At 45.3% G+C, this 18,257-nt stretch overlaps 1 protein-coding gene across 1 annotated transcript; it reads right to left on the bottom strand.

The window, feature by feature from the left end:
• Positions 1–366: 366 nt before the first annotated feature.
• LOC128346841 (granzyme A-like) lies at positions 367–18,020 on the bottom strand. The gene is made up of 5 exons (XM_053300567.1): positions 17,953–18,020; positions 11,819–11,963; positions 6,009–6,150; positions 2,914–3,183; positions 367–1,804 (listed from the first exon to the last, which is right to left on the bottom strand). The coding sequence occupies exons 1-5, from the start codon at positions 18,014–18,016 to the stop codon at positions 1,643–1,645; spliced, it is 783 nt and encodes a 260-aa protein (XP_053156542.1). The 5' UTR covers positions 18,017–18,020; the 3' UTR covers positions 367–1,642.
• Between the last annotated feature and the right edge of the window lie 237 nt (positions 18,021–18,257).

The following is an 18,257-nucleotide window of genomic DNA, read 5'->3' as shown; positions in this document are numbered from 1 at the left end:
ACTTTTTTGTTTAATTAGTTATTTTTATTATTTTTATTGTATCTTGTATATATCTTATTGTTGAGAGCAGTAGTGCACTGGAGGGGCGAGGTATAAATATTTTAAATAAATACATAAATAAATCCTTGAACTGCCTACATTTCCTTGTGAAGTTTTTCACATTTACAAGAATTGGAATAAATACGCTACTGCTTGTAGCACTACCGCTGGTTCTCTCTGGGGCCCTGCTACTTCTGGGTCTTCCGCAGTGTTATCATCAATATCTTCTGTACCCTTAGTACTGCACATTAATTATATCAGCTGCTGTCATTCTCCAGCCTTATTTCCAGGAGAATTCCAATAGAATACTGACCACAGAAGACTAGAGATCATTAGCATTATTTATTTATTATTTAAATGTTATTCAATTTTCAAAACAATTTTAAACATCACACCACCAATCTCAGCCTGCTCTCTTATTCCCATCCCTCCTGCTTATTAACATTTGAAATGTATCCTGATGTATCCTAAAGCTACCGAATATAAGCAAAGTAAAGTTCTAGATGGCGGTCTTCCAAATTTCCTGTGATGTTTCCCAGGAGTAGCAATTCTGCATAATCTAGTGGCAAACAAATAAGCATTTCACTTCAAGTGCAAGAAAACCCTTTTAGTGCAAACTTCTGCAGAGTCCATTAAGCCCATTAAAGTCAGTGGTTTAGATACATCTAATGCTAGGTAATGGAGAAAAGACAAACTCTCTTTTTAACTCTGCAAAGAGTGCAATGAAGAGGTGAATGACATCGAAGGGGCAATCTTCATTCTTTCCAATGATGAAAGTGGCCGACATACCCCACAAGCTTCTGTTTGCCTTGTAACAGAGCATGCACATAATTGTGCAAGCGCTTTCTTGCACCAACACATGGAATTTCACAAATGGAGTTGCACAATGGATGGCCGTTATTTCCAATGACTGCCCTTCATGCAACTCCATTTGCACAACTGAGCACACATAATTACAAAGCAAATGGAAGCCTGCAGAGTATGTCAGTCACTGGCTTTATTGTGAACAAGCTTGTTTCCATTGAAATGGGTGAAGACATTATCCTTGTGCTGAATGAAGTTTTGCAATCAAGCTTTTGAATTCTAAAGGGGGACTGGAAGCAGCGGGTGATCACGCCTCTAGGCTGAAATATCCACTCTGTGTTTCAGTACCTAAGTGAGAGAATTCTCCTTGCTAAAAACCGGAAGACCACTATAGAGTCAATATGTAGAATATTGGAACTGGACATGAGAAACTGCGGTTCAGATCCCAGCTCAGCATTTAGGACTCATTGCTGGCCTTAGATGAGGCATCATCCCTTTCCTCCCTATCTGTGGAAATAGAAGTTATGATAGCTACATTTATGACAGTAGAGAACTGTGAAGCAAAACAGAAGATGAAATAAATGCTACATAGACAGGAATCAATGAGAACTCCCCCACCCAGGAGAAATAGAAGCTGGGGCAAAGTCTCCCCACCTTCTACTGCAATCCCAATCTGCAAGGTGGAGTGAGATCCAGCTATTCACTAAAGAAAAAACGTCAGTGCTAATGATGCTAGCAGAAATATCACATGTAATCTGGCCCAAGGAGAATGAGGAGAGAGACTCATAAAATCACTTGATCAGTCTGTATCTCCCCCTGTGATGGTCTTTATCCAGTTGATAAAGTCCTTTGTAAGATGAGTGTAGATGCCAGGGTATTTACTATCACCACACTTTCGACCACCGAAGGAGACAATGCCTCTTTGTTCTCCATTACACATCAAAGGACCACCAGAGTCACCCTGCAGAAAATGGAAGCTAGATGTTAACATTCACAGAAGCCCATATATGCCACCTTCAGTCCTGCTGTTGCAATAATTTCCAAATGTGATAGTCTTTAAGGTACTACAAGACATGTTGTTGTTCTCACTGTTGCAAAAATATGGGGACTTTTGAACAATTAACCTCTTGCTTAGATTTGCCCTATTCAGGCATTGTCTTGTATAAGTATGTGTACACGAGTACATGTTTTGTGTGAATGACTATACATGCGCTTATTTTAGAAGCAAACCTGGCTACAGGCCCCTCAACTGTGGGAGACAGGTTGGAAGTGTACTGGTGCATATAAGTTGAGCATAATGTGTGAATGTATATGTTGGATATAATTCATATAATACATTTGTCTCCTGCCTAGAATTGCCAGCACTCCAGGATTGGCCTGGAGTCTCCAGGAATTGATATGAATCCCCAGATGACCAGTGAAAGCGATCCTGGAGATGGCTTGATGTTGTGAAAAATATTGGAAAACACACTTGAGGAGGGAAATCTCCAGGAACAGCTTCGATCAGAGCTGGCAAGCGATTCACACCTCTTCCAATCAAATTTTCACAAGGTGGCTAACAAAAATAAAGCTACTAAATTAACACCATAAGAATACATTGAAACTTAACCAGGATGCCCTCTACTTTCAATATGTTCGGTCAAAAGGACAGGCTTTTTGAGATAAAGTGCAAATATATATTTATTTTAATGCATTTAAGTACATTAAAAGGTATTTGATTCATCCGCTGGTGTGTGAAAAGGAAGATGATAGAATCATGGGGATGTTAATGTTGGAAAGGTCGTTACTGCTCTTCTAGTCCAATCCTCTTCTCAGTGCAGGAATCTGCTACAGTATCTCTGAGAGATGCCCCTCCTGTCTCTGTCTGAAACCTCTAGCAGCAAATTACTTACCACAATGTGGGGCAGACTGTTCTACTGTCATACAGCTCTTACAGTAAGGAAATCCCCCCGAATGTCTCACCTGGATCTGCTTCCTTATTTGTCAACTAAGTGTTCTTTAACTAGATGGCAGAGCAAACTTAATTTTAATCTGCACACATGGGCAGAACTGGTAAAAAAGCACTCTTACCAAACATGCATCCTTCCCTCCTTGCTTATCACCGGCACAAATCATTTTTGTTGTCACAGGAGGCCGAGAATTATAGTGTTTCTTGTCATTGCAGAAGCTTCGCTCAAGCACAGTGACATTGACTTCAAGAAGTTTATCAGATGCTTTCCCTCTAGTAGAGGTCTTCCCCCATCCAGCTACTAGGCATGGTGTTCCTGCCTTGATGTCATTGAAAGATTTGGCAAGTGGAATGGTTTTTACAGCTTGATTAATTTTTGCTCTTGTTTGAAGCTGACACAATAATAAAAAGAGACGGTCAGTATGTATAAATGAAAGACAGCCACAGATTTTGATTAGTGCCACTTTAGATTTCCTTTATGTCTGCCCCCACTCTGGCCCACATGTGAGGTGTGTGTGTGTGTGCAAGATCACACCTGCCACCGTCACCCACCCAGAGCACCTGCTCCATCTCTAACATCCTCAGATAGCCATGGGGTGTGAGAAGGCCCGTTTGGATAATACTGTCCCCAACCACTTGATTAGGAAAGGGATGTGCCAAGAGCACACTTGTCATGAGATCCTCTATGGGTTCCTGGTACATGGTACCTGCTTTTATTGCATGGAGGCGGGGCAGGACTGCTCAGCCTAGTAGCCCCTTCCTTTAAACAAGTACTGTATATGGACTGTTTGCTGGTGTCTCCCTTGTGCCCTTTTCTTTTTAGATTGTGACCCCTTTGAGGACAGAAAACATTACTTATTTTGCTACCTAGACCACTTTGAGAACTTTGTTGTTGTTGAAAAGTGGTATATAAAGGTATAAACAAACACACACACACACACACACACACACACACACACACACACATTGCAAAGGGGCCATTCAGATGACCAATCCCTCATGTGATTGTGCAGACAGCAACGGTATTGTCCAAATGCTCCAGAGCCAGGAGCAAGAACCAAGGAGTCAATCCTGGGGTCAGGAGCGAGAGGCAAGCCAAGCCAGAACCAAAACCAGTAGTCAGAACTGAGGAGTCAGAACCAAGTCACAGAGAGGAATCCACAAGTTCCAAGGAGAACTTGTTGCCCAGATGAAGTCTCCGCTCAAATAGGAAGCCTTTTATTATCCTTTGTGTTCACAGGGATACAATTAATACCTGTCTGGGTGAGGTCAGTCCAGAGCCTGAGACACACTGGCTGCATTCACACGTAACATGAAAATGGAGGTCCCTTCACCTCTGGTTTCAGAAACTATATGTCGGAATGTAGGCAACAGCAGTTGTTTAAATGGACCCGTGGTTTTCTTCCCTGAACTGCCTTTTGTACCTTCAGTTTGTAGTGAGTTTCACTGCCTTTAATTCCAGTTCCACGGTACCAGCATTGAGTCCAAATGCTGGCACCTAAGTTTCTCCCTTAAGCAACTGGAGTTCAGGAGGGAAGCTGCTCCCTCGATCCAGCTGCTATTGGCTGCCAGGGCTGTCCTTTATTAAAGAAGGAAGCCCTAGTATCCAGTTCCCTCTCCTCTTTGTAGTCAAACTGCAGAGAGGGAGCTCTCTACATTGTCCACATGTGGATCGGAGAGCAGGGGGAGGGGGCATGGAACCATGGGACCACTGGACCCGCGGTTTCACATTACATAGAAAGGCAGCCAGTGAGAGTGGATTCTCACCCATTTCCTACCATAGAATCAACTCCCACTCATTTCCTTCCATAGAATCCACTCTCAGAAGAACACCTCAAATATTGAAAAAACAAAACCCAGTGCCCCATGGGCTTGTGGATGGTTGGCACCCTATGTGGACTACACCACTACTCACTCAGGGCCACCCTGGTGCCCACAAAGTTGAGTTATGAGACTGCTGACATTCCCATTATTCCCTATGGGAAAAAGCTTAAAAATGCATAAACTTCAACATTTTTAAAAAAATCACCCCTTTGCCCAATTTCTTTGAAATTTTGGTGGTAGCTTCCTTCCACCCATTGGCCACTACCACCAAACCCACTTATTCACCCCCAGAACCCTAGCCCCCCCCCTTGATTTGAAAATTCAGGTAAAAATTGCATCTGGGGTGATTCGGGGGGGCAGATTCGGACCAAAAACAATTCAGGGGTGATACGATTTGAGTACAAATCAAATCTAAAAAATCAGCAGTTCATGCACATCCCTAGCATAGGAAGGCTATTTTAGGATTCAAACAAAAAATTCTCCAAAATAAATTTCAGGATTCCTTCTAAAGAGACACTGGAGAGGTTTATTCTTATCTCCTTAATTTCCTATGCTTCTAATTTTTTAAAAAACAACAACACATAAATCCTCTTCCTGATTCATATTTGCTGGTAAAGAAGTGATGTGGAGTTTGTTGAATGTCTACTGAAGAATGGCATTGCTGTGAACTTTGAGGGAAACTTTTATGTCCCATCCCCAAATTAAAAATTCAGAGGTTTCAGATTTTCTACATCACTATTTGTAGACAAATTATTACACAGGCACAATAATGTCTGTGTAGTTAAAGTAAGTATAAAAACTGCATCCTACCATTATAACAAATAATCAGCATAGTTTTCCCTAAGTGGGCAGGAAAATGGTAAACTTTACACAGGACCCACCATGTGGAGAAGACTCGCTCAGAGAAGGAGGAGGAGGAAGAGAAGGAGGAGCACACCCCAGCTGAGATCCCCAACCTGGCCCTGAAAAAAGTCCCCTAGATCCAGTAGAATCTGAGCAGACAGCGCTTTTTGGTCCTGCTGCAGTTGTCCCCTTGGAAGAGCCCTGGAACTCTGGACTCAGTGTACTCCAGTGAGGCTCCTGTCCTACACAGAGAACCCCCTAAATTGCCCCCAGGAGCCTCTCCTGTTCCTAGGATCCCTTCCATCACCTGCAGGAACCCAGGAGCAGTGGTCAAACTCCAACATTGGAGGCAAAGTGCTTGCCTGGTTGCTCAGGGTCTCCTCATTCCTTTTGCTATGTAAATCACTTTGATAATTTTTCTGTTACGAAGCAGCATATCAATATTCTATATCATCATCATCATCATCATCATCATCATCATCATCATCCAGATAAATGCAATATTCTGATTATATTTGCAGGACATTTAAATTAACTTTACAATATTTACCTGCAAAAGCATGAGGTCATTCTCAAATGTCTTCAAATTAAAGCCTGGGTAAACAAACACTTCAGAAATGCGAACAATCTGTTTTTCTTTCTCTTTTTTAGACAGTGAGTGAGCTCCAAGAACAATGTATGTTTCTTCGCTCCTGAAAAGGGAGACAGCACTGATGATAAATTCATCACATTCACATTAGCTTTGCATTGTGCTGCGCATTTGACTTTGCACACTGCTCTGCAGCTTGCATGTTTATACAATCTATATATTTAATTCTCTAAGGCACACCCGCAGAGGCGTATCTAGGGAAAATAGCGCCTAGGGCAAGCACTGAAATTGCGCCCCCTGTCCAAACATCTGACACCCATCTTTCAGATAACTTTACCATAATATCGGCTGGAAAATACAAGTCAAGCTCGTTAATCTTTTAATATTTCAAAAACTATTTAGCAGTGGACGTAGCCAGACCAAAAAATGCTGGAAAACTACAAATTTCAGTATGCTGGGGCTCATGAAATACCCAAATACTATGTGGAGGTGTACTTGGAAAACTAAACAGAAGTGCCTGTCTAATTCTCTACTATGCATTGTAGCATCATTATTACATAAGTTTTAAAAATAAATGGAGAATTTGTCTTTTCTCAGATACTCTGAAAATAATTAAAGGATATGCAGAGTAAACTGTGTCACTGCTTGGAATATATTCTAGTATTTCAGAAAGACAGTTAAAATGAGAGAAAGAGAGCAAGAAACTCCCAGTGGGCCTTAATACTAAGGATTTCACATTGATTCAAAGACAAACTCACCGTTAATAGCCATATTATTAAGACATCACATTTAACTCACTTATCACAAGAAGCAAAGTAAGAGCAAATGAATACAATTCTAGCTCATAAGCTTCAGCTCAGTATTCATAAGCCCTGATTCTCTGTACATAGTGCCAAACTGAATATGTGTACAGTGACATATTATATTATTTTTTTTTAAAAGTCTAACCTGTAGCCCCTTTGGGGGGCTTCCTAAAGGCCGTGGGGGGAGTCTGCAAAGGTTTCCCCCTCCCCCCACTGGCCTCTAGGGCCTTGCAGGGACCATTTTAGCATGTGCGGTGGCCATTTTAAAAAATATTTCTTTTAAAAGATGGCCACTGAAAACAAAGTGGCCGCTGCACATATTCAAATGGCCTCTGCAAGGCATGGCATGGCCTAGGGCCTCACAGAGGCCATTTGAGCATGTGCAGTGGCCATTTTGTTTTTGGTGGCCATTTTTAACTTTTTAAATTTTTTTTAAAATGGCACCCCCCTTCAAGTGGTGCCCGGGGCACGTGCCCTGCCTGCCCCAGACTAGATATGCCCCTGCATTCCCGTGGCTACTCCTGTGTGTGGCAGCTCTCACAAGAGTTCGTGAGCAAAAGTGTGATTGGGAGGAAGAGCCTGTGAGAGCAGAAGCACCATGGTGATTGGGCAGTGGGGATTCCATATGCATATAAGCAGGAGGAGCCAGTGATGGTTAAGGTCAGTTGGAATGAAACTGTTACTGGTCGGAATATGTTCTTGATTGTAGAGGAGAGAAATCTCTCTATATAAAAGGATAGTGGGCAGGGGTCTGCAAAGAGAGGAGTCGTGAGGGAGCAAAGAGCATTCAGGAGATGGAGGCTGTCATTGTGTGAATTAGATGAGAAAGGAAGATCTGTTAATTCAGGAAGGGAGGGAGGGGGGCAGGGAGGGAGGGAGGCAGGGGCATAGCAAGTTTGGAGTGGGCTCAGAGACAAGATTTTAAAATCTCCCCCGCTCACTGAAGCTCAGCTCATGTAGTAAAGAAATCTTAAATGAGGGTGAATAGAGGTAACAAAAAGCTACACACACACACACACACACACACACACACACACACACACACACACACACAAACCCCTATGTGCTACAATAGAACATCATCTTAAATTATTTTTTAAAAGGTTTTGTAAATTGTGGACGATGCAAGTCATTTAATGGTACTAGAGAAAGACATGCTGTTCTGGTAGCTCCGGGTCTTAACACTCACATTAATTTTGGAGGATGAATATGACTGAAGGAAGCCCGGGTGGGTGCGCGGCTGGGGAATTCAGTCATGTGACTTGCCTCGGGCCCCCCCCCAAGGCAGTGAGCTCCCAGACAACTGTCTCCCCTTGCTCTATCATAGTTACACCCCTGGAGGGAGGGAGGGATGGAGGGAGGAAGAAGGGGAAGACAGACAGAGGGGGAAAGCAAGTGGAGGAGAGAGAAAGAGAGAGAAAGGGAGGGGAATAGAGAAAGAAGGAATGGCGAGGGATGGACCTGAGCTTGTCAGTGACCTGAGGGGAATGAATAGCCATGGCGGCAACATCAAGGAAGGGCCCAGTCAACCACTGCTGCTGTTTGGGCCATTGGCAAAAGGGGGCAGGCAGGCAAGAGACGACCCCAGGCCTGTCAGTAGCCTGAGGGGAACGAGCAGCCATGATGGTGGTGGAAGCAAGGAAGGGCCCGGTCAACTGCTGCTCCTGCTGCTCCTGTGGGGAGGAGCAAGAATGGGGCTTGGGTGAGGAGGTCTCTGAGGATAGGAGGTAGCAGTGTGGCTGATAGGCGCCACCAACGCTGCAGCCACAACCAAGAGGGGTGAGGGGGATGGAGTAAAGGGATGGAGGAGTGACCAAGAGGGATGAGAAGGATGGAAGCATCCAGATAGAGGAGGAGGAGCAGGAGCAGGAGTGCAGCTCAGCTGAGGGTGCAGAGATCTCTCAGGTGAGAGGGGCTGTGGCAGGGGGTGAGGGGAGCAATCAAGTACTAGCATACAGATGCTCTGTGCGGGTTAAGCTAGTATATTATTATTGGCCATTCATTCTGAATGGCAACATAGAGCCTTGCCTACAGCTCCTGGGGCTTTTTAGTTAGGAAAGGAGTAGACTGTAGGAAGACATAATATAGGTGTATAAAATTATACATGGAAGCTATTCCCACAATCACTGGAAAGGATTGTGGCTAAGTGGGCTGGCCAAGGGAGGCCAGCCCATTTTCCAGTGATCAGTTAGCCCACGTAATCCCTCCTCTTCTTAAATGAAGTTTACAGAGTGAGCACTCCATTAACTTTGTTTTTTTGCTCATGTGCTGCTGCGGCATGTGGCGACACATGAGTAGACCCCCAACCGGGAGGCTGCAGCTAGCCTCCCGGCCTCAGGGTCTCTCCAGAATGCCCTGTACGCTTGCGTGGAGCATCCTGGGACTTCCGGGGGCTGGGCAGCCACTGATCCCGCAGCCCCCACTGGCTCTGTGATGGAGCTAGTAGTCATGTAGGTGGCCAATTCGGCCACCCAGGGCTTGCAGACTGATCATTGGATCGTGTGAAGTGCCTCATGGAGTAGAGAGAGTGGGCAGAGATACATTTTTCTCCCTCTCTCACAACACTAGAACAGGGTGGAATTCTTTGCTGGAGGGTGTGGTGATGTCCACTAGCTTGGATGGCTTCAAAAGGGGCTGAGACAAATTCAGGGAGGACAGGACAGGTCTATCAATGGCTTCTAGTTTGGTGGCTATAGGCTACCTCTAGCCTCAGAGGCAAGGTACCAGTTGCAGGGGAGCAACAGCAGGAGAGAGCACATGCCCTCAGCTCTTGCCTGTCAGCTTCCCAGAAGCATCTGGTGGGCCCCTGTCTGAAACAGGATGCTTGACTGGATCCAACATGGTCTGATCCAGCATGGCTGATCCAACAGGGCTGGTTTTATGTTCTTATGGCATTCTGCAGCAGCCCTTTTGCACTACATTGTCAGAACTGCCCTTCCAAGTTGCACAGCAGACCCAGTGGGTCCCTAATATTGATGGAGTGAATATAGGAACATAGGAAGCTGCTTTTTACCAAGTCACACCATTGGTCCATCTAGCTCAGTATTGTCTTCAGAGACTGGCAGTGGCTTCTCCAAGGTTCCAGGCAAGAGCCTCTCTTAGCCCTAACTTGGAGATGTCAGGGAGGGAATCTTGGACCTTCTACAAACAAGAATATAGATGCTGTTCCCAGAGCGGCCCTATTCTCTCAGGGGAATATCTTACAGTGCGCACAGGGGAATATATTACATTGCCCATTCAAATGCAAACCTGGGTGGACCCTGCTTAGCAAAGGGGTCAATTCATGCTTGCCACCACAAGACCAGCCTCTGTACTCCTTTTTCGTTTTCATTGATGGTTTTGTTGTGATTGCTGCTTTTATTTGCTATTATAGGTTTCTATTTGGCAACTCCCTAACATCTGTTCCGACCTTGCTACGCCCCTGCATCGCGCCAGTGCCTCACTGCACCTAGGTCATATGGGTGGGGCCTGGCCCATGCCCCTCCCCTGCCCTGTTGTTAGGAGGCCAGTAGTACAGCCAGGGGAGGTGAAGTGGGAGGGCACTGGCTACCTGTCCCAACAAGAGATCTCTTGCTCACTAAGGTGGGGAAAGAACAAGCCTGGACCCATACCTAAAAACTAGAGGCAATCCATGTAATGTGGATACCAATAGCAGGTAGGGCTGTGCACAAAACTGGCAGGCCCGGTTCGGTTCAGTTCTGAACCAGACCTGATCAGGACCAGACCAATTTGGTTTTGCCCCCCATCGCACCCCCCTGGGTTCGGTTCGGGCAGGGTTCATGAGTCAAATTTTGGAAAGAAAGAAAAAGGACTTACCTCCTCCGGGGGGCTCCTCAGAGGCCCGGGGGGGGGCGTGTCTGAGGAGGTTCCCACTCCCCCTGCTGGCCTTCCTTGTGGCGTTCTTCGGCCCTTTCTGGGCCTTTCTTCCTCGTGGTGGCCATTTTGGTGGCCACACATGTACAATGGGCCTCTGGGTGGCCTGGGTCATTAACTAGGCATGCATTGTAGCCTCCAAAACGGCAGTCACAATGGGGGAAAGGGCTGTACAGGGCCAAGGAATGCCCAAACTAGGTGATTTTTGCCACAAGGAAGGCCAGCAGGGGGAGGAAGAACTGACGCGGACCCCCCCCCCCCCAGCTTCAGAGAAGCCCCACAGAGGATGTATTACTAAAATAAATAATTGCTAAAAAAAAAGAAGACTTGCAACCCACCCACCTCGAACAGCCGGGGAGGGGGGCATTTTGGTCCAGGGTCACGGGGGTGGGGGGTGGGTGTTTGACCATGAACTGTCAAACTGAACCAGTTTGACATCGAACCCATAAGTAAAACCCCCAAAGGGCTCACAATCTAAAAAGAAATGTAAGGTAGACACAAGCAACAGCCACTGGAGGGATGCCGTGATGGGGCCGGAGAGGGCCAGTTGCTCTCCCCCTGCTAAATATAAGGGAATCGCCACTTAAAAAGGTGTCTCTTTGCTCAGTAAGCAGAGATAAGGGGTAAAAGGCCTGGGCACCTGTGCGGTCTGAGGCACACACCCGCACCACCCAGGGCATCATGCTCCATGCCCCACTGCCCGGGGTCAAATCCCACTCCCTGTCTCATCACTCCCTGCCATTGCTGCCCATTGCCATTCCCCATTCACTTAGCACAGTGCCAGGAGGCTGGAGAGGTTCTTTTCTCTCTCATTCACTCCGAGTGAGTGTGAGAGAAAAGCACCCATCCAGCTTCCTAGCACTGCAGTAGCCAGCTGGGAGGCTGTGATGGGCAGGAGGCAGTGAGCAGCCAGGCAGGGGAGGAAATTACTCCTGGTGCGGGGGGGGCGGGGCGGACAGGATTCCCACGACTCAGTGCCCCAGGGTGCAGGCACTGCCTGAGGCCATCACCTGGCTTTGCCTCATTGGCCAGCTCCCCCAGCTCCCCCAGGACAGACCTTTGCAAACAAGAAAAGGAATATTTCTTCAGACTTACGGAAAACAATGGGCAGCCGTTAGCACCCAGTTGTCTTTGATCAAAGTCCCTCCACATGATAGTTTTTTCCTATTGACGAGGGCAGCCATAAAAGGTCTTGAGTGGGGCACGGATTCTTTCCCTCCAATTATATCGGCACATTGACCTGCGGAAAGAAGCCATTTTAATCAGTTGCACAATATACACTGTGCTGCAGGGTCATTAGTGAGTTAATAGGGGGAAATGGTGTAATTGATCAGTCAACAAATATGGGCACATACACATATGCATAGGAAAGCATTGATAGACATTTCACCTACTGGCCTTAATTGCTTTATTGCTCTGAACTCTGAGTTTGGTTCAGAGCAATTAAGCAATTAAGGGAGTAGTAAGTACAGTTCCTCTGAATGGAAAGCTCACTCTCAATGCTTTTCTATGGAGCCCAAAATTAATTCTTTAAAAATTCCTAATTAAAGAACAATAATTCCTATCAACTTGGGGGTGCCTGGAGGGAATTGATGCCATACCTGACATGCCCTCAGACCCACTTTGGGGTGTCCTGGTACTCCACAAAGGGGGCAGGGAGCATCCTCAAATCTCCATTATTCCCTATGGGAGGAATATTTTTTTAAAAAAACTTTAAAATTCACAAATAATCTCAGGAGGCTCTGATTGCCTTGGGGTTTGGTGGGTGATAGGCACCCCTGGGTGTCTACCACCCAACCCACCTTTGTGCCCCTAGGTGTTCTACATAGGGTATAATAAGCCAGTTCATGTCCCCATTATACCCTATGTAGAACGTTCAGAACCGGTTCAAACTGGGTTTGAATTCGAACCAAACCAAAGAGGGGTTCGAGCAAAACTAAAACCGAACCTACCCACCCCAGTTTGAACCCGATTCAAATTCAAACCGAACCAGGCAAACCGGTTTTGTGCACATCCCTATCAAGAGTTTGAGGCCTGATTCAAATCTTCCTGCTAAATGAGCAAATAGGCACCTTTTAAAGTGGTGACTCCATTTTATTTAGGAGGGGGAGAGTAACTGAAGCTTTTCCGTCCCAGCAGAGTGTTTTTCCGCCAGTGGCAGTATTTCTTTTAAGGATGTGAGCCCTTTTCGCTCAGCAAATCACGTTATTTCTTCTATGTCAACTGTGTTGTGAACCTTTTTGTTGTTGAAAAGTATACTACTACTACTACTACTACTAATAATAATAATAATAATAAGTTTGAATTTCTTAGTAAGGCAGTCACTGAAAATTGCAACACTCCAGGCTCTACATAACTGTGAACATGTTTAAATGGCTCTTCCACATCAATCCACCAGATGGCATACAAACACAATAACCTTGGGATACAGTGGTTGAGCTTCCTATTTGATTTTGCAGGTCTGTTCAGGAAAATTGCAGGGATGGAATTTTCACTGGCAGCTAAGGACTTTAGTGTTATAAAAGCTGCATACAATTAAGGGAAATGTGGGGTTGCCTCTTTTGGGTCCTTTGAGATTCAGCCCTATGTGTTGATTCAGGAGGAGGTGAAAAACAGCTGTATGTCTTGCGCTGACAACATTCTGGGACAGTCCCATGGTTGCCCTGGGAGCCATGAAATCCTGAGCCACCCCCAATGGCGGATTAACGCAGAGGCAGAGGAGGCATCTGCCTAAGGTGGCAACATTTGAGGAGCGGTGGTGGCAGTAGCTGTGAGGAGGGGGGAGAGAGGAAATCCCCCCCTTTACTTAATTTTTTTAAAAAGCTGCGGTGGTGGCAGTGGCTGCGGTGGGGGGACCAGGAGAGGGGAAATTTCCCCCTTTTGCCCCTTAAAGATGGCTGTTGTTGGCAGTGGGATGGGGCATGGCAGTGGCGGCTGGCTTCAGGGAAGGTGGGGGGGGCAAAGAGGGGAGAGTCACAGTGCCCTTTTTTTTAACCTCTGAAAGCCCACTGTGTGGGTGGTGGCAAGCTCCACCCTCCTCCGCTCCTCCCAGGTGACTGCATGGCCGCCGGGCTCTGTTATTTATCTGCAGTCCATTCCTTTCCATGTCGAAGGAAGTATGGAAATGGACTGCAGATAGATAGCAGAGCCCGGTGGCCATGCAGTCACCTGAGAGGAGGGGAGGAGGAAGGAGCTCGCTGCTGCCCACACAGTGGGCTTAGAGGTAAAGGGGGGGCACTGACTCTCCTCTCCTCACCCCACTCCCAGCAGCCAGCCGCCACTGCCACACCCCATACCACCGCCAGCAGCAACAATCTTTCTTTCTTTCTTTCTTTCTTTCTTTCTTTCTTTCTTTCTTTCTTTCTTTCTTTCTTTCTTTCACATATTTTTATACCACCCAAACCTTATGTCTCTGGGCGGTTTAGAACAAAACAAAACGAATGACAGCAGAAAATCTTTTACAATAAATGACAGCAAAAAAGTTAGAAACATTACAATTTAAAAATGTTAAAACAATGTTTTAAAACAGTGTTAAAACTATTAAAACAGTATTTAACTAAAAGCCCGGGTGAACAGATGCATCTGTAAAGATTAGGTGTTTTTTTTTAAATTGTCAAAAATGGGGAGGCTCTTATTTCAGCAGGGAGCGCATTCCAAAGCTTTGAGGCAGCAGCAGAGAAGGCCCGTCCCCCGAGTAGCTACCAGACGGGCTAGTGGCAAATGCAGACAAACCTCTCCAGATGATCTCAATGGGCAATGGGGTTCATGAAGAAGAAGATGTTCTCTTAAATACTCAAGGCCCAAGCTGTTTAGGGCTTTATAGGTTATAACCAGCACCTTGTATTTTGTCCGGAAACTTATCGGCAACCAGTGTAGCTCTTTCAGTACAGGAGTAATATTGTCTTTCCAAGATGACCCAGAGACCAACCTTTAGGGGGCAAAAGGAGGAACATCCCCATCGCCCAGTACCCCCCCTCCCCGCAGCTATTGCTGTTGCGGCTTTTAAAAAATTAAAGTAAAAGGGGGAACTTCCCCCTCCCCAGAGCTTTCTTTGTAAGGGTGGCAAAAGCCTTTTTGCCTATGGGTGGCAAAAGGGTTAATCTGCCCCTGGCCACTCAGATAAGGCAGTCTGGAACAACCGTCAGGTCTCAATTGCAGCAGACCACCTCTATCAGCTTAGAGAGCAAGTTTAGCAAGGGGAGGGTCAACAGCAAGCTCAACAGCAGGCTCAAATGCTCTGACTGGAGCCCTACCAGCCACTGGGAGCATAGGAAGCTATCCAGCTGTCCACCATTGGTCCATCCATCTAGCTCTTGTCTGTGCTGACCAGCAGTGGCTCTCCCAGGTTCCTGGCAGGAGTCTATCCCAGTCCTACCTGCAGCTGCCAGGGGTTGAACCTGGGACCTGTAGGGTGATGGAAACCCAGTAGATCACAGTAGGATACTACCCTACCATTGAGTCTATGTTGGTGCCATAATTAAGCCACTAGCTGTTACTTAACTGCTTCACCAATCTCAGTGGGATTTTCTCAAGTCTGGTGTGACAGTCTGTAGCTGAGCAATTAGATTTAAAGCATCAGATAGCAAAGAACAGATTCAGACTAGGAGCTCTTGTGTCTTATAGCTAAGGAAAAATATACTTAGGAAAAGATGATACACAGTACGCACACATGCAGACAGTGGCTGACATCCTGACTAAATTTATTCAAGAAAGTCCCATTGACATTAAAAGGATGAGATAGGCCTTTTAATTCAATGGGGATCCCTCAAGTAAATTTAGTCAGGACTTCAGCTGTTATATTTTGTGAGGGATGCTGTGACTATCTCTGTTAAAGTTGACTACTTGCTAATGGTCTAGTTAGGAAGTGTTTCCCTTAATGACCAATTTACTTACTTTGCTGCCACTGTGTGGTTACCCAAAGACAACTGGGCGGAGAGGGAGATTGAGAGCAAGAGCACTGAAATTTGAGTTCACTGGAGGAGAAGCAGGGTGTCATTGGTTTGGGGGATTCTGATGCAAGATTCATGGTGGTGTTATATTTAGGAATCTGTTTGCTTCAAATGCGTTTTGCATGTATAAGCTATTTGTAAATGTAAATAAATAAATAAAGTCTTTGGATGAGTGCCCTCTCCTCCAAAGGATGCTAAATGCTCTGGTATAAAATCCCCTGGACTTTGCATCATGGGAAGTGCACACTAAAAGATACAACACAGATTATGAACCTAAATTTAAAATTCTGTACAGTGCTAAGTTTGCTCAGAACTATAGAAATAATACATATGATTTCTTTGGCTCCATATTTATTTATTTATTTGTATTTATTTATATATGGCAATTAGTTACTAAGTTCCATTTAACTTAATAGCATTTGCGTCTGAGTAAATATGCATTTGTTTTATTTATTTATTTTTATAATTATATCCTGCTTTTCCTTCAGTGGCTGTTGCTGGTGTCTGTCTTATGTTTTTTTTTAGATTGTGAGCCCTTTGGGGACAGGGAGCCTATCTATCTATCTATCTATCTATCTATCTATCTATCTATCTATCTATCCACTGCTTTGGGAACATTTTGAAGAAAAGCGGTATATAAATATTCAGCGTATTACTATGTGGGCGGGCAGGTGTCCAGGCAGTTGACAGAAGCACCCTCATCAGCAAATGGTGTCGCTGTGGGGGGGGCATTTGGTTGGCAGTGGCAGCAATAAATGATGGGGCAGGGGAGGCAGCCCCTGGCGGCTGGGTGGCTCACATTTACAGAATGCAGGCGCACACTGGTAGTTATGCCCCTCGCAGGCAGCTAAGTATGTAAAAGAACCAAGCATGGCAAGAGTGCAAGCCATTGGCCTTATCTGGAACAGGCCAGTCAAGTGACTAGCTTACCCACACAGAGTAATTATAAGCCTATTCACACATTATGTTCAACACTCATACAATGAGTGTACAGTATATACAGGTACAGATCTGTATGCAGGTACAGCCATTCACATGTTATGTTGAGCGCAGATACAGAAGTACACTTCCTATCTGTGCCATGCATTTGAAGGGCCTGTATCCAGGTTCACTTTTAAAATCAACACAGGTACAGTTATTCACACAAGCACGTGTATGAGTATATAGACATCTATAATCGTACAGCATAATAATGTCTGAATCGGGCTTGTGCCTTTGTCTAATCCCTCTCACTTTACAAATATTAGAGCGGTATGTGTATGTATATATGTGTATATATATATGTGTGTGTGTGTGTGTGTGTGTATATATATATATATATATATATATATATATATATATATATATATATAACATATACACACACACCTCCATTCCAGCTCCAGCATTCCATACCATGCTAGTTCATATATATGAGAATCACGATGGTATTGTGGATTCAAATCCCTGTTCAGCTATGAATCTCTTTGGGCAGCCTTGAGCAGGTCACTAACTCTAATATGAGCCTACCTTGCAGGGTTGCTCTTCTGACTGTCAAATGGGATAACTCCATGTCTGCTGCCTGTAGCTTTGGCCGAAGGGCAGGATTCAAATGTGAGGAATCAATAAAGGAGTACAGCAAGCTTGGGGTGATGGTTATGAATGCTAGCCGGTCTACTTTTTTATTAGGTACATCACTGACTAATAGCTCAGGAGGCCAGCTAATGTTTCTTCAAGTTAATAAATGGCTGACAGCCTGCCCTGGAATATCCTGAAGTGGGAGGGTGAATGGCTCAGAAGTATTCTGAAAAGGGGGACACTACTGAGCGTGTAAGTTCACTCATCCTTCTTCTCTACCCCCCCCCCCATTTGTATGTGTGTGAAGAAGCAAAAGCAGCAGCTTGGGGAAAGGACAGGCAGCTTCTGAGTAGGCAGACCGAACCTGGAATGGAAGAGAAAGCAGACAGCTAAAGCACTTTAGGGTGCAGGAGGGTTTCCTCTCTGGGAATCTGATGTAATCAGTCGCTGCATGTAGGAGTGCGCTGTTAATTCCACTCCCTCTAATGCTCAACATGTACATTTGCAAGTAAACCAAATATGACAAAGACACCATCAGACTGCAGTGCTCCCTCCTCCAAAGGAAGCTGGAATCCAAGAAGCACAGCATCCCTAGAACTTCCCATCAAGGGCATATCAGTTGCTTTGGCTAACTAGTTCTTCCCTTATTCTCTCATTCCAGACATGCAAGAGGGAAAGGGAGGCTGCAAGAAGGAGAAAAAAATAGTTTAATGTAACACTTACCTCCCTGAGTTCTGAGCAGAAAAATGGCACCAGAGAAGCACAAGAGAAAGAAAAGCCCCATCATTGCTGCTTTGAGTTCCCCCACAATGAGGCACCTAATATATACTGAGCATGAAAAGGAAGTGGGCTTTGGTTCCTTCCTCTTAAGGGCATCCTTTCAAATGGAAAGGTAAGCAACACCCACAAACAGGCTTCTGGGCTTTCTGTAGACAGAGAGGCATGTCATTTAGGGGTCTGACGTACAATTGACCAGACTGGCCCATGAGATCTACTGAATGTGACGTCTGGTGGTTTATATATGAAAC

This window comes from Hemicordylus capensis, chromosome 2 (assembly GCF_027244095.1).
Source record: "Hemicordylus capensis ecotype Gifberg chromosome 2, rHemCap1.1.pri, whole genome shotgun sequence".
Taxonomy (NCBI): domain Eukaryota; kingdom Metazoa; phylum Chordata; class Lepidosauria; order Squamata; family Cordylidae; genus Hemicordylus; species Hemicordylus capensis.
This window is presented reverse-complemented; position numbering and strand designations above follow the sequence as displayed.